Raw genomic sequence first — 25667 nt, 5'->3', positions numbered from 1 at the left:
AAGCCCTGCGGCTGCAAATCCCATGACCTCGGAGCGGATCTCTACCTGGTACAGTATTTCTAAACGTATAACCTCAGTAAACTATGCCTAAACCTAACCTTATTCCTAACCTTGATCTTGTTAAAACGGTGCCATAACCTAACCCTATTCCTAAACTTAACCCCAGTAAAACTATGCCTATAATCCTGAATTTATTTCTAATCTTATCCTCAGTAAAACAAATGCAAGAATACAAGAACTGCCCCATGCAGTGTGCAGTCCTTTGGGGTTCCGGTTACCCTTACTCACATTTTGTTCAGCCTTATGGGTGTCATTTACATTCTGCTGACTGTGCGGAAAAACAAAAACAAAACAACAGTTCCGTTATTTTATGTGGAGAAGGGTTAATTGTTGCTGTGAACTGTGTGCATTATGATTGGATGCCTGTGGATTTGAGTGTAACTGGGGGAAGATTAGCATTTCAGCAAGTTTTCAGCACAGAGGATTGAGTGCCATGCCTTATACCTTTTTGTGGTGTGGTGTGTGTGTGTGTGTGTGTGTGTGTGTGTGTGTGTGTGTGTGTGTGTGTGTGTGACTGTGTGTGTGTGTGTGTGTGTGTGTGTTATACACACCCTTGTCTCTCACATATCCTGGTGTTGAAGTGATGAGTGAGTCAGCTGTCAAGAATTAATTGGGTAATGAACACACACACACACACACACACACACACACACACACACACACACACACACACACACACACACACACACACACACACACACACACACACACACACACACACACACACACACACACACACACACACACACACACACACACACACACACACACACAATCCTCTCTCTTGTTCTATTCTCCTAACAGCCAACAGCTAATTATGTTCTGCGGAACGAGACCAATTCAAAACCATGTAACCATAGTTACTATATTATGCTCTGTGTACATAGCAAAATAAGCATAATTATGTTGTGGAAATGTACCAAAATAAAGTAGATGCATAAAGACTAAGGTCTTACTCGCTTAAAAGTGTGGGAGTGTTGTCTCCTGTTATATAATCTCTTTGATTAATGTGAGTTTCCTCGCACGGCACCTCCCACTGCTTTTCAGGTGCTTCATCGTCATCCTTCCTCACCCAGGAGTCAGCCCAGCTCCTTATCCAGACATCAGTCATATCAAAACTTGACTATTGCAACTCTCTCCTTACTGGCCTACCGGTATGCGCACTTAAGCCTCTCCAATTGATCCAGAATGCCGCAGCTCGCTTGGTCTTCAACCAGCCTAAACACGTCTCCCTCCTTCTCCGCTCCCTCCATTGGCTCCCGGTCGCTGCCCGCACAGTGTACAAAACTCTGATGCTGCAGGCCTTCAAAGCAACCAAGGTATGGCACCCCTATATGTTGCAAGTCTGGTCGGACCCTACAAACCCTCCCATGTGCTCAGATCAGCCAACGCAGGGAAGCTGGAAGTACATTCACTAAAACGCTGTGACAAACTCCCGTCCCAAACTCTTCTCCCTTCTGTCTCCAAAACTATATGGAATGCACTTCCCATTGCAATCAGAACTGTAGACTCACTCCCGATCTTCCGCCGTAGTCTGAAAACCCACCTCTTCAGATTCCATCTTAGCCTGCAGCACTTGCCCTAGCCTTGACGACTTTACAGGCATATACAAAGGCTCAACTTATGTAACTTAGATAGTATGTTATGTAGACATATAGTACTCTATAGTGTATACGCAGTTTCATTATATTCCACTGTCTGCTAAATGCCTAAATTGTAATTGTAATCTGATGTTCATGTGTGAGTGGGCCCTTAGCCCATAGACATAGAAAAATACATACCTCAAGACTCAAGTAATTCGCCGCTGCAGTTCAATATTCCAATATGGCGGAGGCACAGCACGCTGGCAGTGACTACAGGCCAATCACAGTGTGTCTTTTCAGGGACTTGGAAGTGATATGTCACTGAGGAGGAAGTGATGATTCTGAGAAGTCCCGGAAAAGACGTGCTGTGATTAGCCAGTAGTCACTTTGAGTGGCAGCGTGCTGTGCCTCCGCCATATTGGAGCTAAAAAGTGCAGCTGCCATATGATACACATTTACACGTAGGAGGCGTCTACCTTTCTATGTCTATGCCTATACGCAGTGGTGGATAGGTAGCCTACCACTGCGACACCCAATCGCCATTGGACTAGACTCATTTTACATTACTATACCTGTGCCTGTAACGACTCACTGAGTCAAGGGTGGTTATTTTAAATAAGGCAAGGGTGTTTAATGCCAAAAGTTTTATTCCAGTATGGAAGTGGCATACAAGTTAGTGAAAGACAAATGTAAATGTGAAGTGCTACAAAGTGCTAATACAGTGAGCAGGGCTGCAGGAACCTAAAGCAAAGAAATAATCAAAATATCCTAATACTCTATCCTAACAAAAACCCTCCCAAATCTGACTACCTATCTGATACCTTAATTAAAATGAAAGAAAACCTAACTACCTAACTACCCTATACTTCTACCTAACTCGAACAAAAATACACAGTGAGGAACTGCCCTGGATCACGTACACAATAAGCACTTTAATAATGTTATGTAGCAACGCTTGCAAATGTGGTTTTACTCCATGGATGAAAGGGGTTAAGACATTGGGCTATATCTTGTGCCACCCCTTAACCCTTATCCCTAAACTTATTTGCCATTTTTTACTATTTTAAAAAACCTTTTAAAATAGTTCAAATAGCTGATCTATAAGCTCACAACGTGTAGATGTAGATCGGCTAGTTGAACTATTTTAAAATGATTTGCAAATAAGTTTAGGGATAAGGGATAAGGGTGGCGCAAGATGGAGCCCATTATCTTTCCCTGCACGGAGGGCACGCTGTCACTACCCTACTCTACTCTAGAGTTTAACTGAAGGACAGCGGCCAGGAATGAAGTCTTCAGGATATGGCTTTATGCTGTCTGGTGGAGGAGACGATTGGATGCCGCAGTGGAGACACAGTTGACCAATGATGGAGCGTGTGGAACGCTCCCCACCAATGGCTGTGTTGACGGATCTGCAGGGACCAATTAGACAAACGGGTGCACGCACAAACAAACACATAACCAGACCCATATTCCTACAACCGTAACAGTGCCCATCGGCCATCGGCCTACTTGGAAACCTTGCTAGTTGGGAACATAGTATGCAATACCCGTTTTAACCGTCTGTCCCATATGGAGATCTTTGTATCTGTCTGTCTGCCTGTGTCTGAAGAGTGCAAACTGACTGTGAAAAGTGGACTGGTTGAGTAATCAAATGGCAGGTGTGGGCAGGGCTGGAAATTGCACAGGTGTCGGGACTTTGGCTCATTAGGTCCACTGGCAGAGCCTGACCAGAGCCTTTTATGGTGGTTCTGGACAACCATGTATCCGACCAACCATCAAGACCGGGCACTGCACTCTGTGTCGTGGTGTGGAACGCGTGTGTGAAATTTGAAGTCGGTGGGGCGAAGGGTTCTCGAGTTACGTGGATTACAGACGTGCGTACAGTACACACACGTGGACCACGTGTGTGGACTAGAAGGACTATTTTATCTAAAAACATCTTACAATATGCACCACGTGACGTGGTGCATATTGTAAGATGTTTTTAGATAAAATAGTCCTTATCCACAATTATACTGATGCTGAAGGACCCCAGACATACCGATGCCCCAGGTATACCAAACCTGATTATTGCATGCTGTAAATTGATTGTCAAAATTAAATCATAATCCATGCTGTTTCATGCTTCCTGTTTAGCAGCACATATCTAATCTCTTTGTGGAATGGAATTTTTCACAAGCTCTCCACTTTTACAATATCAACACTAATACAACTACACACTGCATGTGTATGCCTCTAAATATTGTTGTTTGTTCCTACTGTGCCACATGTGGTAGTTGGGGATTTGTGGGATGCGTCTGCTCCACAAATCAGAAACACAGCACACAATAAAATTCATCAGTGTTAATTTATGTAACTCTGAGTGGCTGCAAATGTCCATTTGGTTAAATTTGTACCCTCTCAGAGTTAAATGAACACTCAGGACTGTCCTGTGTATTTACTATTTGCACATAAATTTAGGCCTATCCTGACTCAGCTGACTTGGCCATAGATCACTGTGTGTGCCATGCAGCAAAAAGCTGTGGACTATTGTCTACACTACAGCCCAGTTTGAAATCACTGCAGTAGTTAAATGAAACATAGAACTCCCCCAAAGAATCAATTGGGTGATTGGGTGAATCACTCATTAACTCATGGCTGGGGTCACGCACGGAAGCAGATCAATAGAGAACCATCTTGTGTTGTGTTGCTTTCTTAGACAATACCCTTGCAGGCTTGTGGCACTTAGGAACGAATGAAGTGATCATTTGGTCCCCTGAGAGACATCGCTTTTTGTCCACCATCTTCAGTCAATACTCACATCATGTACAGTATCACATGATAGAAGGGTGTGTGTGTGTGTGTGTGTGTGTGTGTGTGCGCGTGCGTGCGTGCGTGCGTGTGCACAGCGTTCATCAGTGATACTGATGTTGGAAGCAATTATCAGATTGTAGAAGTTAAGCTGGGTGATAATTGCAAACCAGTGTCAGGCAGATCGAGTTATATGGTGTCAGGTTTCAATGACACGCACATGCAAGTGACGGATGTCGAGAGTGACAACTACGCACTCTGTGTAGGCCTACATCACCATGCGCGCTTGCGTACAGTAGGTGCGAAGGTGTTCGTCTGTGTGTGAGATAGAGCAGTGGTTTCCAAACTTTTCTCCCTGGAACCTAAACTAGTGAAAATAGGCTATTTTCACTACTTCTTAAAAATTCCTTTTCATCATGGAATCATGGAATTTTGTTTTTAATTCATGAAAGTTTTTGCTTTTTTGGGAATGTTTTTTGAAAATGTTTTAGTAATAATTAAAAACAAATTGTAGGAAACAAAAAAATAAAGGGACCTGAAAATTGGTCCACGACCCAACCTTGGGCAGTGATTGGGAGGCAGTGAGAGAGGGCAGTGGTTTTCAACCAGTGGTCCGGGGACCACCAGTGGTCCTTGAGGGGGTTCCAGGTGGTCCCCAGTTAAACTTAAATGATGGAGAGTTGGTAATCAAATTGACCCATATAGATCTTGAACTATATCGCTTCCCAGGACCCCCGGCGGGTGACATGACTGCGTCCTTTCTCAATCTAGTGAGTCCAAGGCCTCATTCACACGTATCAAACACCAATCAAGCAAATGTTTGGTATTTTTTTTGTTCTTTTGGGCCACCACAATGCTTTTCCAATGGGAGTCACTTGGTTTGATCAAACATTTTTGTTTGATGAGGGGGGAGGGGCAGAACACCACCAGCAATCAGCAATCAAACACAAATGTTTGGTCAAACCATGTGACTCCCATTGGAAAAGCATTGTGGTGGCCCAAAAAAACGACCAAACATTGCTTGATTGGTGTTTGGTACGTGTGAATGAGGCCCAAGGATACAGGATGCAGGCTATTTGCATCACTGGGGCCTTGATATGAAAAGGGTTGAAAACCACTGAGATAAAAGGATTAAGATGAAGACGACAGTGAGTAGAACAAAACATTTTCTGGATTGACACGTATAGTTATGATGTTTAAAGATAGCTTTCTTTATTTCTTCATTCAAAAATATCAATATGGACCTTTCAGCACACTCTCTCACATCACAGAAATACATACTTTGTGTTTGTGTAAAGTCAATACATTCATTAGGAGGTGGGAGAAAAGAATTACACACAAGCCTATAATCAATCCAGTACAATCGATTACCACACTTTATGAAACACTGCCATGAAACAGAGATACCGTAAAAGACTGATCAAAATAGGCCATTGTGTAGAAAAGCACAATGATACCAGCAAAAATGGCAGAAGCGACAAAGCATATACATTCTCTGATATATCACTACAGTATATCACTGTGCAATTATAGGCTATTCATCAGGACAGACAGTATAAATACATAATTAGATTTCATACAGTACATTTACAGGTCTTATGGTAACACATTTTAAAGCTTTCTGTCTAGCATGAACATTACTGTATGTACACCGACACACGCGCGCACACACACACACGCGCGCGCACACACACACGCACACACGCACGCACGCACGCACGCACGCACGCACGCACGCACGCACGCACGCACGCACACACACGCACACACACATGCACGCACATGCGCACACACACAAACATTTCCTGACACACTTAGGGAGAGATGAGAGAGAATAGGCTAGATCCGCTAATCAATTCAGATTTAGGTAACATTGTAATATCCGGCTTAAGAAATATGGAAACTGAGATTTTTTTTTTCTTTGCCAGAGAAGTTATTGGAGTCATCCGCTGCTTGCAACCCCCCCAAACCCTCCCACCTGCTCCTGAGGGTGCATGTCACATGGGAGATGAACAGAGTCACCTCACCTGCATGTGACCCCCCCCCCCACATCTCATGAACTTCCCACTGACGCAGGGGACAGCCTGGGGCGTGTTCTCCATTTAAAGGCTCCACCAGCGCAAAATGTCACATTAACATGGCCAAAACACAAATGTCATGCGAATATTGATTTTGTGTGATGAACTCTCAAAACAACACAAACACTAGATCCCTTTATGGATCGTCGTTTCCTAAAGATCGCAGTCTGATCTGTTATTTCAACACACAGCTGTGTGTAATCATGTGGTTATACACATGCACATAGATTTCACTGTACAGTAGAACTAGATGCTATGGTTTTATAACTGTCTTGGGGTTCACTAAGTGATTATTGATTATTGATCATCTGTTGTGGGATTTGCAGTTGGCAATTGTCCGTACATCCACTACATCATGAACCTACATTACACATCTGACCTCCACCTTCTACTCAAGGTCCGTAACTGTGAAGAGGATCAATATGTGATAATTAATGAAGGCTGTGTACAGTGTATATCTACAGTACAAAATGGAGACATATACCAAGGCCTGCGGTGCAGTGTAAAGGAGACTGCCCTCATAGGAACTAGAAGAATTGACATACAGGACGAGGAAATAGGTTGGGGGGTGTTATTGGAGGCAGAAACCACCTAACTCCAAAATGTTAATTTTTCAGGAAATTATTATTTTTTCCTTCAGGAAATTGAGATATATTTTTTAAAAACAAAGCAATACTGTCTTTTCAAAGTTGTTTTTATGACTTTATATATTGTCAATTACTTGCATGGAGGAGGTGGTGGAGTTAAGAGGTTTTGTCCGAAGCACTTTTTACTACTTTCCATTGGTTCAATATGCTTTTAACCAACACACAGACGTAAAGGGTGTTCAATAGCACTGATTTATGCAAAAAAAAAAATCTAAAACTTAAAAAATGGAGTTAGGTGGTTTCCTCCCGACAGCAACGTTATGAGGGGTAGTTGACACTCTCCCTGTTCACAGTCATTTTGAGGACAATCAGTTTAGGGAATGGTGCAGTATGATTGCAGGACAGACTTGTTCAAGCCAGTTATGTGCAAGAGCGCACAAAAAAGATGCATTTATAGAGGGATATATTTATTTACACCACCAGTAATGTTTTGGACTGTGGAACAAATAGAAAAGCCAAAGTGAGCCTACCCTATTCACCCGCTTGCCCCAGGTTTTCAATTGTAGGCAATTATTTTCCATCACTCGCTTCGTGGTTGCTATGGTGAGGGGAAGACGCATACAGTGGTATACTCTGCCCTCTTGCACGCGTGCACGCACACACACGGAAGCACTCACGGATCCCTCTATTGTGGTATTAAGTTAGATTTGCCCTTTGGCACGGTTCCATCCATGCTAGACAGATGAACACAACTTGACCTTAGGCGTCTATGAGAAATACAAAGCAAGGGGGGTGTGTGTGTGTGTGTGTGTGTGTGTGTGTGTGTGTGTGTGTGTGTGTGTGTGTGTGTGTGTGTGTGTGTGTGTGTGTGTGTGTGTGTGTACGCGCTGACGTGTGCGCACGTGCTGTGGTTTTGTGCACATCCATGAGTGCATGCATGCGTGCCTGTGTGTGTGTGCGTTTTCACATGGTTTGTTACCGGGCAGCATTGGGATTGTGTTGATTTCTGACTGTGGTGCTGTTGGTGAGTAAATTCAAGCTTCCTCACTAAGCTGCCGTCACCTCAAGGCTGAGTGAGACTGAAACACACATTGTCATCCTAGCCTTGAACAACAATCATTTATTTTCAGGGAAGAAGAGATATTTGGCTAGGGTTCTCTTCTCCCTCCCTCCCTGTCCCTGACCCTGTCTGTTTGTCTGTTTCTCTCTCTCTCTCTCTCTCTCTCTCCTTCTCTCTCTCCTTCTCTCTCTCTCTCTCTCTCTCCTTCTCTCTCTCTCCTTCTCTCTCTCTCTCTCCCCTTCTCTCTCTCTCTCTCTCTCTCTCTCTCTCTCTATAAAGGAAAATAATACATTCATTCTAGTAAGTAAGTCATCAAGGACCATTCATTACAACGTAGCACTATCTTCTAATAGCAGAAATGTCCCCCTCTTAACTACATTAACCCTGGTGTTCCTATATTGGGGGGACATTTTCTAAAACTTTCAAATGTATTTTTTATTTTTTTAATATTCTTTAAAAAAACAATCAAAAATAGTGAAAATGGAAAATCCACAAGCTCACGATACATCACATCTCGACACATTGTGATCTTATAGATGTGCTATTCATCGTGACAAAGTATATGGGCTTATTAATGTGGTGATCAACTATGATCAAAAGATTACCGACAGCTTGGGGCCACACCAACCCCGAAGTAAAAAAAGTTGCGTTGACATTTTGTGCATCTACGATAACAGTCAAGTCTACCATAAATATATACTTTTATTATCACCATACAACAAGCAGAGCTCCTATTTCATCCAAAGAACTTTTGTGAACTTGGCTGCAAATGGCAACTTGTAGGCAACCTGTGCAGGCAGGCAAGCACATCACCCGGGCTTAAGTCCTGCTATAAAGCATGCCCCTGGAGACTCCGCTGCATATTTAAGTGGAAATTACTGCACTGTTTTACGATTCTCGTGAGTGCAGTCAAAACTGTAGGCAGTGGACACACAACACACTGTGGCTCTGCCTAACTCAAAGATGAGATGAATAATGCCTAGACATTGATTGTCTCCACCAGGCCGAAGGCATGGGGAGAGAGTATGTTTTGCACTCCGTCCGTCCGTCCGTGTGTCCGTCCGTCCGTCCGTGTGTCCGTGTGTCCGTGTGTCCGTCCGTGTGTCCGTCTGTGAACAGCTAATCTCTGGCACCGTTGGCTTGATCGCAGCCATACTCTGCACACACACTCCCTGAATGCCAGAGCTGAACCTCTGCCCCAAAGTCTTCACATTGGCCTGTTATAGCGCCACCAGGAGGCCGCTTTGTGCAAAACAAATGTTTTGACAGTACACCTACAGATTTTGTCCAAACATTACGCAAATTGGTACACAGTCTCTCTAGAGCCATTCAACGAAACCGGTCTTTCAGATTTTTCACACTCCATCCTGATTGGCTAAAATTGGCTTCCAAAGTTCGCAGGAGTACTCCGTTTCAAACAAAATGCTGCAAATCATGAACACATGGTGTGATTTCCGTGAAATTTTGCACGCACATTCCCACTAGGTCGAGGAAGAAATGCCACTTGAATATTTTCAACTCAGCCTCATGGTGGCGCTATAACTGGTCGATTTGTGTTTTACCTATAACTGCACCGATCTGTGTAAAACCATGTATGCACACTCCCTAGAGGCCAAGGAAAAACCTTTGCCTGGAATTTTTCACATCTGCTCTTTATAGCGCCACCAGGAGGCCGACATATGTAAAACACATTTTCTAATATTACTCCTTCAGATTTTATCCAAATGTCACGCAAATCGGTACACATGCTCTCCATAGTTATGTGATCATGTGATTTGTTTGATTTCTCATAATTATCCATCCTGATTGGCTACGATTGGCTTCTAAAGTTTTCAGGAGTAGCCCGTTTGGTACAAATCGCCACAACTCCTCAACGCAGCGTCCGATTGCGGTGAAACTGTGCATGCCTATTCCCACTACTAGACACTACTAGGTTGAGGAATAAATGCCACTTGACAGTTTTCAAATCAGCCTCATGGTGGCGCTACAACAGGCCGCGTCTCACACACACACACACACACACACACACACACACACACACACACACACACACACACACACACACACACACACACACACACACACACACACACACACACACACACACACACACACACACACACACACACACACACTTTATATTACTCCTAAACATTTTGCCAAACATCACACACAATCCTATCCTCCTGGTGGAGACCAGTGCCCAGAAGGGCACTTTTTCTAGTTGGATCTCTTCCTATTAGAAGTGACTCCCAGCAGAAAGGAGTCACAGCTGTTAGTCTTCGTCTTCGGCGGCAGTGTTCTATAGAGAGTGCATAAAGGAACCAACGTCACTCAGAGGTTTATGTGTCACAAGGGTTGAATCTAGTTGTCACTTTCTAGCTCAGTTACAAATGGTGGCTCATAAAAGTCAATTCGGTGATACCGAAGCAACCATCTGTGATCAAATGGTGGCTCATAAAAGTCAATTCGGTGATACCGAAGCAACCATCTGTGATCTTATAGTCATATCTCATCATCATATGCCAGGCAATAGTTTAACAGGAGTCAGGAGGACTCATTCATACAAGCAGAGATCAGCCAGTGGTTTCAGGTTATATTTTTTGCATGGAGAAAATAATAAACTTGTCTTGTTTGGCTGCTGTTTGGTGAATACTGTTGAGCCACCACTCCATTTTCTACCACACTATTTTATCATTCTGTTGTTTCCTTCTCCTCTATGCTCTGCTTTGGCTTCCAATTCACCTGCTCATTATCTCTCAATGCTCACTTAAAACTCCCATCCCTGCTCCAACCTCTGCAACACAACAGGGTGGCTGACATTTCTAAAACTCAAAGAGTCCCAACGGGGGGCAGAGTTGGTCGCCGGGGTAACAAACACCCACACGTTCTAGGCGGGGATGGCAGTAAGTGGTTCATAATTCAAGAGGAGATACAGATGGGCTTCCCGTTTTTGTCATATTGGTACACCAGCATCTTAATGCAGTGGGAGTTGGCCGGCGAGATCCAGGGGCTGCTTGTGATGGAGAAATTGTGACTGGCGTAGAATGGTGCCGGCTGCTTCCGGCAGCGGAAGAAGGCGCGCAACACGCTGGCCGCCATGCCTCGGAAGCGCTTGCTGATGAAACAGTAGAGGAAGAAGTTGACGCCTGTGTTGAGCAGCGCCAGCATGTTGGCCAAGTCCGTGAGCAGGTGGAGCAGTCGCCCGGCGGTTTGTGAGGTCGGTGGCGAGGAGTAGAAGTGGTAGAGGATCATGAGGGTGCGCGGCGCCCACAGCACGGCAAAGATGGAGGTGATGGCCAGCAGAATGGCTGTGGTCTTCCCGGTGGAGTAGCCCCGCAGGCGGAAACAGTTGCGTCGTCTGCGTAGCTTTCTCACGATGACGGCATTGAGGGAGAAGAAGACGGTGCAGGGGAGGAGGTAGACGGTGGCGCAGTGGGCCCACACCAGAACGTGCTGGGCCACGTTGCTCCTGCTGCCCTCCCCTCCGCCTCCGCCTCCATCTCCATCGCCCACCCCGGGCAGGCTGTGCCAGAGCTCGGGCCACCAGTAATATGGCGCGGCGGAGAGCAGACACCCGACGTACACGGCCAGTATGACCCTGCGCGTGCGGGCCGGGTAGGAAACGGTGTGGTAGCGCAGCGGGTGGCAGACGGCGATGTAACGGTCGACGGTGAGGGGCACGGTGATCCAGATGGAGGTGTGGATGGAAGAGAACTCCAGCACCTGCACCGCCTTGTTGAGGGACGGAGGCAGCGGCCTGCCCAGGATGAAGTCTTCGAGCAGGAAGTCGACAAAAACGATGAGCAGGAGTACAAGGATGTCGGCAGCCGCCAGCGCCAGGAGATAGTTGTAGGAGGACTTCTGGCGACGCACAACCAGCTGGGACAGTATGATGACTGTCAGGATGTTGGCTAGGAGGAGGTGGAGGAGGGGCGGAGGAGTTGACACAAGGATGAAGGAGAGTGATTGAGAGGGGAAGAGAATAGGAGGGGAAGGGAGAAATAATTGGAAAGGAAGAAGTTTGATGAGGTGGGGGGTAGGAAATGGATTGGGCATAGGATTTGGGCAGAGGAAGAAAATGAGGAGAGTGAGCGTTATTGGGCAGGTTATTGAAAAGGGGGAAAACACCAATCCAGCCAACAACAAACAAATCGGGCACACGGAAAGCAATCACGACATAGCACGACACCTAGCACACAGAGAGGCAGTGGACATGTGTTGCTCCCATGCATGGGTTGATTACTTGATAGCGCAAATAGATGGCATGGCATTCAAACGTATTATGAAATAAAATGATAGAAAGAAAACACACAAAGAAAGCACAAAAAGAGGACAACCAATCTTCTGAACAATTTCAGACCACCGAGAACGGCAACAGAACCACAAGGAACCTTTTCAACCTCAGCACACACGACAAACAGGACTGTGAGGATTACAGTGGAGAGTAACCACTTTCAATCTCTATTTTTGGCGTGTCATCATCATTTTTTTTAATAATAAAATCTTCATTTTTCATGTATATAAAATGAAAAGAAAAAAAGGAAGACAAAAGACAGAGATATAGCAGTTCTCCAACCTTGCAAGGCTTTGTGAACTTGTTTATCTACTATTTTGACCTCAACCCCCCTCAGGTCCCTAGACGCCACTTATTGGAGAACCACCGTTCTGCTCTTTGAACCGTTCGATGTTGCCCCACTCCCCCCTTCCCCCTTCCGAACCTGACTTTGGGAACTTTCAACCTGCCTGGTATCCCTATTTGGCGTACAGTATAGGCACACATTTAACTGACCTGAACAACCACAATGGAATGCAATTTGAGCAATTACTTAAAGGTATATTCAGTGATTTCACTTAATTCAAATATCACTCATTTTTTCTTATTTTTTGGATAATCCTCCCTACTATAAAGTGTGCTGACCATATAAGGAGTTCCTCCCTGTCCCCATTGAGCCCCTGGGGTAAAAAAAACCCTAGTTTCGGTTTGGGCTTTGGGTGGCAAAGCCTTCATCCAATCAGGATGAGAGGGGCCTTCCACCAATCATGATCGAGTGGGGCGGGCCTTGGTGCACGTGCTGTTGGTCTGTTGTACTTCCCCCACTGTAGTGCGTGTGCATGTGCACATCTTGTTACCGGGGCGGACCAGGTTTTTTTTCCAAATCACCAAAATCACTGAATGCTCATTTAAATTAGTCTTTTATTAAGGACTGGAATGTTTCTTATTGAGTTTGTTGCATGTGACATGTTATCTTTTGTTGTAGTCTATGTGGATGTGGATCCCATAACAACTGCTATCTTGATGTGCAGCTAATGTGGATCCAAATAGTGGAGCCACAACAAAAACAAGGGGGGCACAATATGCAATGTCAGACTCTTAACAATGTGCTGAGCTCACCACCTCCATACAAAATAAACAGCAACAAAATAATGACATAAGGACAGCTAGCCATATTTCTCCTCTCTCTTGAATTCTCTCACTATCTCTCTCTCTCTGCATGCATCAATAAATAATGGTCTACTGTAACTGTACATGATCCACATCCATGTCTGTCGCTCTGCATTTCCCCACTCCTAACCATCTCATCCCATACATTTCTCTTGCATCCATATGTACATACATGTAATGACATTGTGTTTTCTTCCCCCCCCCCTTTTTCTTCCAATTTAGTCTGTATGCCAATTCCCAAATGTCCCCCCACGTTTAGCCCCTGCCACTGCTAACCGCTGCAGGTGGTCATGTGAGAGGGTGAGCAGGTTTAGCCCCTGTCACTGCTAACCGCTGCAGGTGGTCATGTGAGAGGGTGAGCAGGTTTAGCCCCTGTCACTGCTAACCGCTGCAGGTGGTCATGTGAGAGGGTGAGCACGTGTCTCCTCCGATACACGTGAAGTCACCGGCCGCTCCTCTGCTCGTGACAGTGAGGACCTTCACCATGCAGGAGGACGTGATGCATGCGGAGGAACACGCTATGCTTCCCACTTCCCAGTACTCTATACTCGCTGACAGACAGTGGTGTATAAAGTGAGTACGTGAGTGGTGTATAAAGTAGGTACTGTACTTAAGTACAATTTAGATCTTCTTTTTTTTTTTTTTTTTTTTACTTCACTGGAGTATTTCTAATTTTTAGTACTTTTACTTCTACTCCACTACATCTGCAGAGGCAAATACTATACTTTCACTCCACTAATTACTAATTATTTGAAAACTTTAGTTACTTTGTAGATTTAAATTATTATTACAAAACATACATTAACCACTTCAGCCCTATATACATTTCGGCCGTTTAAAATAATAATAAATAAAATGATAATAATCAAAAGATTTGTATTTTATACATTTGACTGAAACTTGACTGAAATGGGACATTCTGCTTCTGCATAATGAGTACTTTCTACTTTTTGTACTTTTAAGTACATTGTTATACCAATACCTTTGTACTTTTACTCAAGTAAATTTTTAATTCCGAACTTTTACTTGAAACAGAGTATTTCTACATTGCAGTATTGATACTTTCACTTAAGTAATTAACATAACATTTGTAGTAAAACATTCCACCACTGCTCCCTGATGAACAGGAGTCCCAACCTACCGTATAGGTGTCACTATAGCGGGGCAAAAGAGATGGTCCCTGTCACTGTAGAGGGGCAAAAGAGATGGTCCCTGTCACTGTAGAGGGGCAAAAGAGATGCTCCCTGTCACTATAGCGGGGCAAAAGAGATGGTCCCTGTCACTATAGCGGGGCAAAAGAGATGGTCCCTGTCACTATAGCGGGGCAAAAGAGATGCTCCCTGTCACTATAGCGGGGCAAAAGAGATGGTCCCTGTCACTATAGCGGGGCAAAAGAGATGCTCCCTGTCACTATAGCGGGGCAAAAGAGATGGTCCCTGTCACTATAGCGGGGCAAAAGAGATGGTCCCTGTCACTATAGCGGGGCAAAAGAGATGGTCCCTGTCACTATAGCGGGGCAAAAGAGATGGTCCCTGTCACTATAGCGGGGCAAAAGAGATGCTCCCTGTCACTATAGCGGGGCAAAAGAGATGGTCCCTGTCACTATAGCGGGGCAAAAGAGATGGTCCCTGTCACTATAGCGGGGCAAAAGAGATGCTCCCTGTCACTATAGCGGGGCAAAAGAGATGGTCCCTGTCACTATAGCGGGGCAAAAGAGATGCTCCCTGTCACTATAGCGGGGCAAAAGAGATGCTCCCTGCCCAGCTTCCCTGTTTATATAATCACATTTTTTCCTCCCTCTCCTGTTCGCTCTCTCTCTCTCTCTGAGAGATGCTTGGTCATGGCGATGGTGAATGGCCCAGGAGGAGGACACGGATGGACGATCACAGTGCCCTGTCCATTCCAGAAAGGGAACGCATGTGGACAGAAAGACTGCTGCTCTTCTTCTAAAAGTGCAATCGCTCTCTGTGTCCGAATAGCTTTACAGTCCCTATTTATTTTCCCTCTTGTAAAGAATTCAACAAAAAACTGGAGACGCATAGAGACATTATGCCATATCTCAGGCGTTTCCGCTTCCAGATTTGTGAGCATGCAGTCTCTCCCAGCTTCTTCCAAATGTGCAGAGGCAAAACCGTACTGGTGATATCATAAATAACGTTATTATTAGGGCTGTCAAAATAACTGAGTTAACTGAGTTAATTAAATTGTGAAATTAATTAGATTAAAAATATTAAAGCAGGCCCGGACAGTTAGCTCAACCGTCTGGGCACCCCTAGGCTGCTGAGCCAGCCTGACGGCGTGCTGTGGGTTTGACTCCCGATCCCGACGGCCTTTGCCGCGTGTCTTCCCCCATCTCTCTCCCCATTTCCTGTCAGATTACTTTCAACCAAAAGCAAAAATGATGACCCGCCCCATACATCCCATCCACTCTGCACTATCTAGCTTACCTATTTGGACGGAGAAAAAACTCAAGTCGGTTATTGCCATACAAGGCTGCACAATTCACCCTTTGTCAGGCAGGAGCAGCAGGCTCTTTTCTGCCTTGTTCCGCCCTGGTTCCGCCTTGTTTATGTTGAATTTGCTAAAACATAATTTTTGGAAAAAACAAAAAGCAAACATGATATTCCCAGTGACCATGCTGCACCTGTGATGTTCCTTTTTACTGACACCAAGTTTAAAATAAGAATTTAATGCACAGAATATCAATACGAAGCAACTGAAAAACCTGTTATTTCAGTGGTAGTGGATGGAGAGAGAGGATTTTTGTCCAACCACGAAACGGCAACCAATGGGTGCGAAGAGGAGCAGACCACACGAGCGGGACTTGACAAAGGGTGAATTTACAAAGGGGCTCAAATCACGACAACGGGGTGAGAGACAGAGAGACACCCAACCCCATCTCACAGAAATTCGTACATATTACACGCCTACTATTTTGACCGCGACGGAGGCGTGGCTTTCAATAGTACGGAAGTGCTATTTCACCGTGGCTGGGTGAGTTCAGGTTTGACATTATTTACTATTCTTACTATATAACTCAAATTATTATTATTATTATTATTATTGAAGGATACTAACAGTGGAAGTTCTCGACATTAACGGAGATTGTCGCTGTCTTTAACCATTTGTGTGCGTATAGGTGTATAGTGTCTTTTAATAATAATAATAATAAATAATAATAATAAATAATAATAGCTTGAATTTATATAGCGCCTTTCATCAACCCAAAGACGCTTTACAACAATCAACAACTATATGCCATAAGCCTGAAGCCCTTAAGTTAGTAGATGTGCATTACTAGATCTACCGTAGGTATTTCTTGCTAAAAGCCTTTCACTGTGCCCCGTTTCAAATCACTCCTTAAAACGCATTTCTACAAAGCTGCATTCGACCCCCTACACTTGTGATTTGTGATTTTTATTTATTATTATTAAATATTTATTTATTTTTTGATTTCTTCTGTTGTTGTGATTTTGTGCATTATTAACAATGTATTTTATTCTATAGTCTGCCTCCTTGCTATGTCTTTATATATGTTTCTCTGTTAAAGCACTTTGTGACTGGTTCTTAAAAGGTGCTATACAAATAAAGCTTTATTATTATTATTATTATTATTACTGCTATGGTGAAATGATGCATATAAACATTCTGTGAGACTTGAAAGTTGAGTGCTATTCTCCCTTGTGAAACAGCTCATTTCACCAAAGAATACTGCATTGCTTTACTAGGAGTAGTAGGAGCGTTTCAAATTGGTGCCATCATCAAATCACTCCATTCTAGAGTCAGTAGACCTGTTATTACCTCCTGGGTGCTCTGGGTTGGGTTGACATGACATCTCAACGGCCAGATTAAGCGTCTCTTGCTCGCTCTGATTGGCCTGCCAAGCCATAGCTAGCAACTCAAGTTGTTTTCAAGTTCTGATGTGTTACTCTTATCCAATCCTTCTTGTTATGCACACTGAGAAATCAATCACAACCAGCCCAAAGAGAGCTGAAAGCAAGGCAGCCGTTGAGCAGAATTTCAATATGCCTGAAAATAATTGTTCCTCAGTTGCCGCTGACTGACCTTTGGGCAATGTTGACTCTGTTTTTTCAGGCTATAGCCCTAGTTATGTTTGAATGAATATATGCAAATGTTAGTGTTGATTATCGTGTATTAATCTAATAATAGTAAACTAATACTTGTTACTTAAAAAGATAAAGATCAAGGGAAAAGATACGAAAATAGGGATCTCTACAATGAAGAAATACCAAAGTGAAAGTCGTGAATAGTAATAAATACAAATCAAATCAAATAAATGAATAAAGAAAAGAAAACCCACTAATATTAGTTTAGAACTTACAGGAACTGTGAAGATTGCTATTTCCATTTAACCAAGGAAAGGTAGGTAGACCGCCATGCACCACACTAGACAACAATAGCATTTACCATTGGGTGACCCTGGTGGCTATACTGTAGCTTATCAGGGCTCAGTCCTGGTGGTGACCCTGGTGGCTATACTGTAGCTTATCAGGCCTGGGTTTAAATCCCACCCATGGGCCTTTGCTGCATGTTCTTCTGAATCTCCCTCTCCCATTTACTGTCTCTCTCCACTCTTGCTGTCAGATAAAGAATTGAGAATGCCCCCCCCCCCCCCAATAAGAAATCTCTCTCTCTCTCTCGCACGCACGCACGCACGCACGCACGCACGCACGCACGCACGCACGCACGCACGCACGCACGCTCACACTCACACTCACACTCACACTCACTCTCACTCTCACTCACTCTCACACACTCACACACTCACACACACTCTCTCACACACACACACACACACACACACACACACACACACACACACACACACACACACACACACACACACACACAGTGGTAAAACAGTAGGAGTGCCATTTATCCAAATAGCTCTATTTCATGCTACACTGGGCCAGTCAAAGAAAAAACGATTCGAGAGTCACTGCACCATAATGTATATTAATCGTTCACTGCTGCTGACCGTCTCCCACGCCGCCAGTGGCCAGTGCAGCGTTTAGTCAAACTACCTCGCTCAGCATGAAGCCATCTCCGATCTGTCCTTTTCAGATGGAGCTGCCTCTGTCATTGATTTGCATTGCTGCAACACGGGGGGGGGGGGGGGGGGGGGGGGGCATCAGCACTTAGCAGCTGTCACTGACCATCTAGCATGGGGATGAATGTTTTGTGGTCCCGTCCCCCTACCTACCGTAATAGATCTGGGATTGGATTAAATATGGCAGCTTGGAGTCTGGAGCATCACACTTCACAGTCCCAGACACTCTCAGCTGATTACAAATTACAAAGCTGGCTCCAGATAATGACTAAAGATGTCCTTGGCAGCCTGGGAGATGGGTCCATGGCACACATCAATACAGGGAGGGACGCTCGCGTGCATCGACATACGAATGTGGACACACCCACATGCACGCGCACACGTGCGCACGCGCGCGCATCGACATACGAATGTGGACACACCCACATGCATGCGCACGCGTGCGCATCGACATACGAATGTGGACACACCCACATGCACACCCACACACGCAATCTCTCTCCTCCTGCCTGTATCTAAAGTAATTTATATGCCATCATGCTAAACAGGGCTTGCACCACCTCGACACCTGCAGGCAACACTGTTAGAATCATGTTCTGTGACTTTCTCCAGTGCCTTCAACACCATCCGCACATCTGCTATAGCGGAGAAACAACAATATACAGGGTTTTTTTTAGAAATGGCTTTAGGGCTGTTAATAAGTTTAGTATTGTTATATATCATGTATTGAAAGAATTCCCAAGATATTCTAGACCACCGTGCGTCACACACACACACACACACACACACACACACACACACACACACACACACACACACACACACACACACACACACACACACACACACACACACACACACACACACACACACACACACACACACACACACACACACACACACACACACACACACACACACACACACACGGCATGCTTCTACGTGCAGGTCTTGTGTATGGGCCAGTCACTGAGCAGGACCCTCACGCAGATACACAGCCAAATTACTTTGCTGTCGACTTCTGGTTGATTGTGTTATCGATTCACAGCCTTCCAGCAGGACAAACTCTGATTGGGAGCATCAACTATGTCAGTGTATTACGCTGCTCCCAAACATAGTAATTCTGTCCGTCTTTCCATCCTGTGCATTTTCTCTTTCTGCATCTGCATTTGATCATGGCATTGCTCTAACATAGCTCCATATGGTCCCTCAGTCCCTATATACGCTCATTCTGTAGCTCTAACATAGCTCCATATGGTCCCTCAGTCCCTATATACGCTCATTCTGTAGCTCTAACATAGCTCCATATGGTCCCTCAGTCCCTATATACGCTCATTCTGTAGCTCTAACATAGCTCCATATGGTCCCTCAGTCCCTATATACGCTCATTCTGTAGCTCTAACATAGCTCCATGGTCCCTCAGTCCCTATATACGCTCATTCTGTAGCTCTAACATAGCTCCATATGGTCCCTCAGTCCCTATATACGCTCATTCTGTAGCTCCGAGATGAGAACCGGATGGGAACATTTCTTACCCTTTTCTGCACATTGCATCCAAAAAGTAAAGGTCCGATAATGAGCTAAGCAAAATGTACTTTATTCCCGGACAAGAAAATCCAAGTTACGGGTTGAAACCAGCATTTAATTAGCTTATTTAACCATGTTTTGCAAGGAAGTTGCAGCCGGAGAGGCAGCATTAGCGCCTCCCCTGGTCGAATGTCGAGTGAACTGAAGTCAGTTGGAAAATGTAATTGCGACATTCGACCAGGAGCCTCTCCGGCTGCAACTTCCTTGAAAAACATACATTTTCTTGTCCGGGAATAAAGTAAAATTAGTTTAGCTCATTATCGAACCTTTACTTTTTGGATACGATGTGCAGAAAAGGGTAAAGAGTAAAGACATGTTCCTATTTGAAACCATGCGCCGGTTCTGAAACGAGGTGGAAGGCTAATAAGACGGTGGGACCTCATCTCGGAGATACAGAATGAGTGCACAGGGACTGTGGGACCAGATGGGGCTACAGTATATGCTCTAACACAGCAGTGGTTCTCAAAGTGGAGTCCAGGGACCATCAAGATTCCTTGGGGGCTTCTCTGAGTGTTATGGGGGTCTTTCCAATCCAAAAGGTTTGTGAACCAATGCCAAATGAGGGTCTCATTTGGCAGTGGCTCCCCATCTGAAAACTATTTTGTGCCAGGGACTCCTTGCAAGATATATATTTATTTATTTATTTATTTATTTATTTATTTATTTATTTATATATATATATATATATATATATATATATATATATATATATATATTTAAATATTTATATATAATTATATAGAAAGAGGGAGGGACATGCAGCAAAGGTCGTCATGAACAGGACTCGAACACGCAACACGCCGTCAAGCCAGAGCCTACAGTATATGTGGCATGCACCTGGACCACTAAAGCCAGCGGGCGCCCCATATATTTATATATTATATAAAATATATAAATATTATATATCATCAATATATATTATATTAAGATATTCGTTTTTTAAATAGCGATCTACAAGTGTTGTGAGCTTGTAGATCAGCTATTTTCAAACAGCTGATGTATATGATTAAAGAATTGTGGTTAAAAGGATTTAGCTGGGGACCACCTGGAACCCCCCCCAAGGACCCATGGGGATCCCCAGACCCCATTTTGAGAAACGTTGCTCTAACACCACTCATTTCCCCTGTTGCCCATATTCACAGGGGTTTCCCATGCATCCACCGAGTATGACATAAGAGGATGTACCATACATTGTACACCGTGCGATTATCAACAGTGATCCGTTTTCCCACCACCTCCTCCACCCCATGAAACTGTTACGTGGCAGTTCTTTCACACCTGTCAGTGTGTCAGTGTGTACACACACCTGCAGCACACCCCCGCCCACCACATGTACCCAGGTGGAGGGGTTTTTAGATTTTGTCGGCTCTACAGTGTGTGTGCTCATGTGAATCAAAGCATCTCGCTAAGCCCTCGGCCACTGAAAGTTCTCCTGTAGCGAGATACATTAGAACAGCGGAGCAAATCCTACATAATAGGCCTCGACTATAATCTGTCGACTTGTTCTCTCTGCCCATCAGTCTTCTCTCTCTCTCTCTCTCTCTCTGTGTCACCCCCTGTTTCTTTCTCGTTGGTGGTGTGTGTCTAAAAGGAGAGAGGGTTGACGTGGAATAGAAAGAGGGTGGTTTGGGGAGCTCAGGGATTTTGTCTGTCATTGGCTCTGTATTATTCTGTCCCGACTCTGTGGGCTCCCCTGTGAGACGGGCCCTTCTGCAGACGCACAAAGGGGATCCGTGCTGAGCTTGACATTTCCATTTAGCCCAGGCCAGCTTGCATTGGGCTGCCCATTCATTTCAATTGACTCCCAGGTCTTATACGCGCGTCTCTGGAGCTGGGTGGAAAGGAGCTGCCCGGCTCTGCTCAGCATTCTGGGGCATCAGGTGACACAGACATACAGCTCATCATTCTGGGGCATCAGGTGACACAGACATACAGCTCATCTCAGTAGGAATTCATTGCTGTCGGGCAGAAACCTCCCATCTCCGTGAAAACACATTGGTCTTTTTTTTAAGGCCGCTAGCCCCTCCAATTGTTTGGTTTTCTGAAATTAAGTCATAGGTCAGCCAAATCTATGAACTTTTAAGGTTTGTTTAGAGCCTATATACATTTCCCGTTCCAGACAAAGTCTATGGACTTTAATGTTTGTTTAGAGTAAATCACGATGTAATTTGTGCCAGCCAACTCTATGGACTTGGAGTGCCGTGATTTTTTTCCACCCTAAAACATAATCATCAGGTATTATTATTATTATAATATAAGGAGAAATATTATTTTTCAAAAAAAGTATACAGTATTTGTTAAAATGTCGTTTTTATGTGGAAATGCCCAAATCATGGCACTGCATCTTTAATGTTTGTTTAGGGTAAATAACGAGCCAATTGTGATTGGCTGGAATGTGATGAAGACCTCCCCTCACTTCACACGAGTGTGATTTTTAATACTAAACTGAGCGGAGTGCCTTGGCATCTATCTTAAGTTCACCTGTTTTCTCATACTTGAACGTCAGCCTTGAGCCTACTAAGGGAAGGAACTTATAACTCTTATAGGCTCCTACAGGTAACTCCATATTTTCTATATTCTCTATATATATTTTTTTAGTAAATGAACGCCCTGATCATGGTACGGCATCGCATCATCGCAAAAGTAGCAGATCTGCAGGTTCGAGATGTACTTTTGCTATTTTTGAATTTGAATCCGGAAAGTGTGTAGCAGTTTCGGGCATATGAGGTTTCCACCCGACGAATTGAAACGGAGAGGGATGCACATTCATGCATAATACACACAGATACACAAACGGTAAGTGCGCATGGGTGCACTGTCACACCTGCACCCACCCACCCACCCACGCACGCACGCACGCACGCACGCACACACACACACACACACACACACACACACACACACACACACACACACACACACACACACACACACACACACACACACACACACACACACACACACACACACACACACACACACACACACACACACACACAAATAATCTGTTACGTTAAAATCCTGAAATTCAAAAGTACAAACTTAATGGCATGACAATACACTTTCTGCATGTGCCAAATGTAAAGGTATCTAGATCATTATTCAGAATGGCCTATTTCACAATCATGTTATTGGATTGTAATTAGTGCATTAATGTGTTCATCACGTTTAATGTGGCAGCCATGGTAAAGGTGGAGCTGATTTTAATTACTTTATGTGCTGCTGGGTAGCTTAACCTCTAAATACATCATTATTTATCAGTCAATGTATGTTTTTCATTAATAATGTAAATCTGCAAAGTCTACCGGTAGTAACTAACACTGTCAAACAAATGTAGTTGAGTAAAAAGTACAATATTTGCCTCTAGGATGAGTAGGGCACAAGTTTCCAAACTTTTTCATGTCAAGGACCCCCAAATTGACACTAATTAGCCCGCGGACCCCCATTTGAAAATATATGCCAGAGACCCCCCCCCCCCCCCCCCCCCATAAGAGAATATTTGTACGGCTCTAGCAGTGATTCTCAACCTATTTAATTTCAAGAACCCCCCAGTTTGACATGCATTAGTCTACAGACCCCCATTTGAGGGGATTTCCATCTCTGGGACCCCAATTTATATTGTAAAATCAATGTTAATTTAACTCTGAGAGTGTACAAATGGAACCAAATGGACCCGTTAGGGACCATTCAGACCCATAAGGGTGCATTAGGACCCCTGGGGGTCCCCGGACCCCAATTTGGGAACCACTGGAGTAGGGGAGTAAAAGTATACCTCACCCCATATAGCACTCCTCTTCAGACTCCATGTGTGTGTGTGTGTGTGTGTGTGTGTGCGTGCGTGCGTGCGTGCGTGCGTGCGTGCGTGCGTGCGTGCGTGCGTGCGTGCGTGCGTGCGTGCGTGCGTGCGTGCGTGCGTGCGTGCGTGCGTGCGTGTGTGTGTGTGCGCGTGCGTGCGTGTGTGTGCGTGCATGTTCATGACCCTCCTGCCCGCCTGCCATTGTGACCCCCCCCCCACCCCGCCCGCCTGCTGTTCATCTAATATAACGAGTGACAGGGACCGTTGACGTTGTTTAGCGGTTGAAGTGCATGGCGGAACGCCGTGCTCCCTGAGGTGTGCGGCGAGGGCTGACTCATCCCGGGCGGTATAAAGGCGGACGTGTTCAGACGGGCTGCTAGGAAACAACACTTCAACACGCCCGCAGCTTAACCCCTCGAAAACCGCCACCGCCCCCCACACCCACACCAAAAGAAAAACACCTATTAGATGCAGAGGCATCTCCACCCGCACAAATCGATAGCTATGACATGTCCCCACAGACCCTCTGACCTTACAACATGTACGGGAAATGGATGCGAGTGGTGGCCGGAAGGGTTGGGGGGGGGGGGGGGGGGAGATTTTTTCTTCTTCTGCTTGAATAGAAACGGGACAGTATAGACACTTAAACCGTTATAGCGTCCCAATTCGGGGGCATTCGCAGAAATATCTGATCTACAAGTTAACAACACATAACCACTTGAATCTTAGAATCCCTATTCTGGGGGGGGAACGTTAGCTGAAATGAAAATAGCTGATCTATATACAAGGTCACAGCTCATTGCGAAGATTAGCGTATAGCAGTGGTTCTCAAAGGGGTCCAGGGTCCCTGAGGGTTCCTTGGGGCTGTTACAGGTTCCATTTGTACACTCTCAGGGTTTTGGGGGGTCCTTGAATGACTGTTGTATGGCAAAAACAGGAGGGGTCTAGTATATATGTAGCCCCTGGGATTTCCAGTCAGTTAAGTATAGGGTTTAAGTGGTTAGACTGGTGGAGAAATTAGACTAGTGGAGAAGACGAGGGTGGGAAAGACAGATAGATGGACAGGAAAGACACCGCGATCTGAAGGAAGGTCGCTTGAGTTGAATGGAGAGCGCGTGATTGAGAGGGAAGGGGAACGGAGGAAAGGATTAGATGGAAAGACAAAGTGTAGAGAAGGTGTAGAGAGGGAGGGAAGAAAAAAAGAGGGGAGAAGAGAGTAGGAACTGAGGGGAGGTGGGCGGGTTGGATGGATATCAAAGCTTGCTTCAAAGGTCACATGTCACTTTGTACCCGACGACAACCCCTTTTGTCTTCTCAAAGTGTCACGTTGGACATAAAGCAGCCGGTTCCTTAATTCCCCCGAACAAAGAGCAGCAGCACATCACTGCTACAACACTGCACTCTGTCAAACACAGGTGACGGACATCAAAATCTAACACCAAAACAACCTGACGTTTTGATTCATATTCATACCCCTCTGCCTTTTTTCATCAAACTAGAATTTGGTCTAAAAACAGCCCTCAACTTGAATATGATAAATGTTTTAGAATATAATAAAGGTTTAAAATGATCAGACCATCCTCTACCTGCCTTTTTCCCTCGTTATCTA

General features: G+C 44.7%; 1 protein-coding gene across 1 annotated transcript in view; it reads right to left on the bottom strand.

Moving 5' to 3' along the window:
• Positions 1–10534: 10534 nt before the first annotated feature.
• The window catches only part of gpr139 (G protein-coupled receptor 139), a gene marked incomplete at its 5' end in the record, with an annotated part of 26407 nt that continues 11274 nt past the window's right edge, over positions 10535–25667 (bottom strand). The window contains one exon of the mRNA XM_079520366.1: positions 10535–12072. Coding sequence (XP_079376492.1) covers positions 11081–12072 — 992 coding nt within the window. The 3' untranslated portion in view covers positions 10535–11080. The remainder of the gene's footprint in view (positions 12073–25667) is intronic.

This window comes from Electrona antarctica, assembly GCF_951216825.1.
Source record: "Electrona antarctica genome assembly, chromosome: 14".
NCBI classification, from domain to species: domain Eukaryota; kingdom Metazoa; phylum Chordata; class Actinopteri; order Myctophiformes; family Myctophidae; genus Electrona; species Electrona antarctica.
Note: the sequence above shows the minus strand (reverse complement) of the source record. Positions and strands in the feature narration are given on the sequence as shown.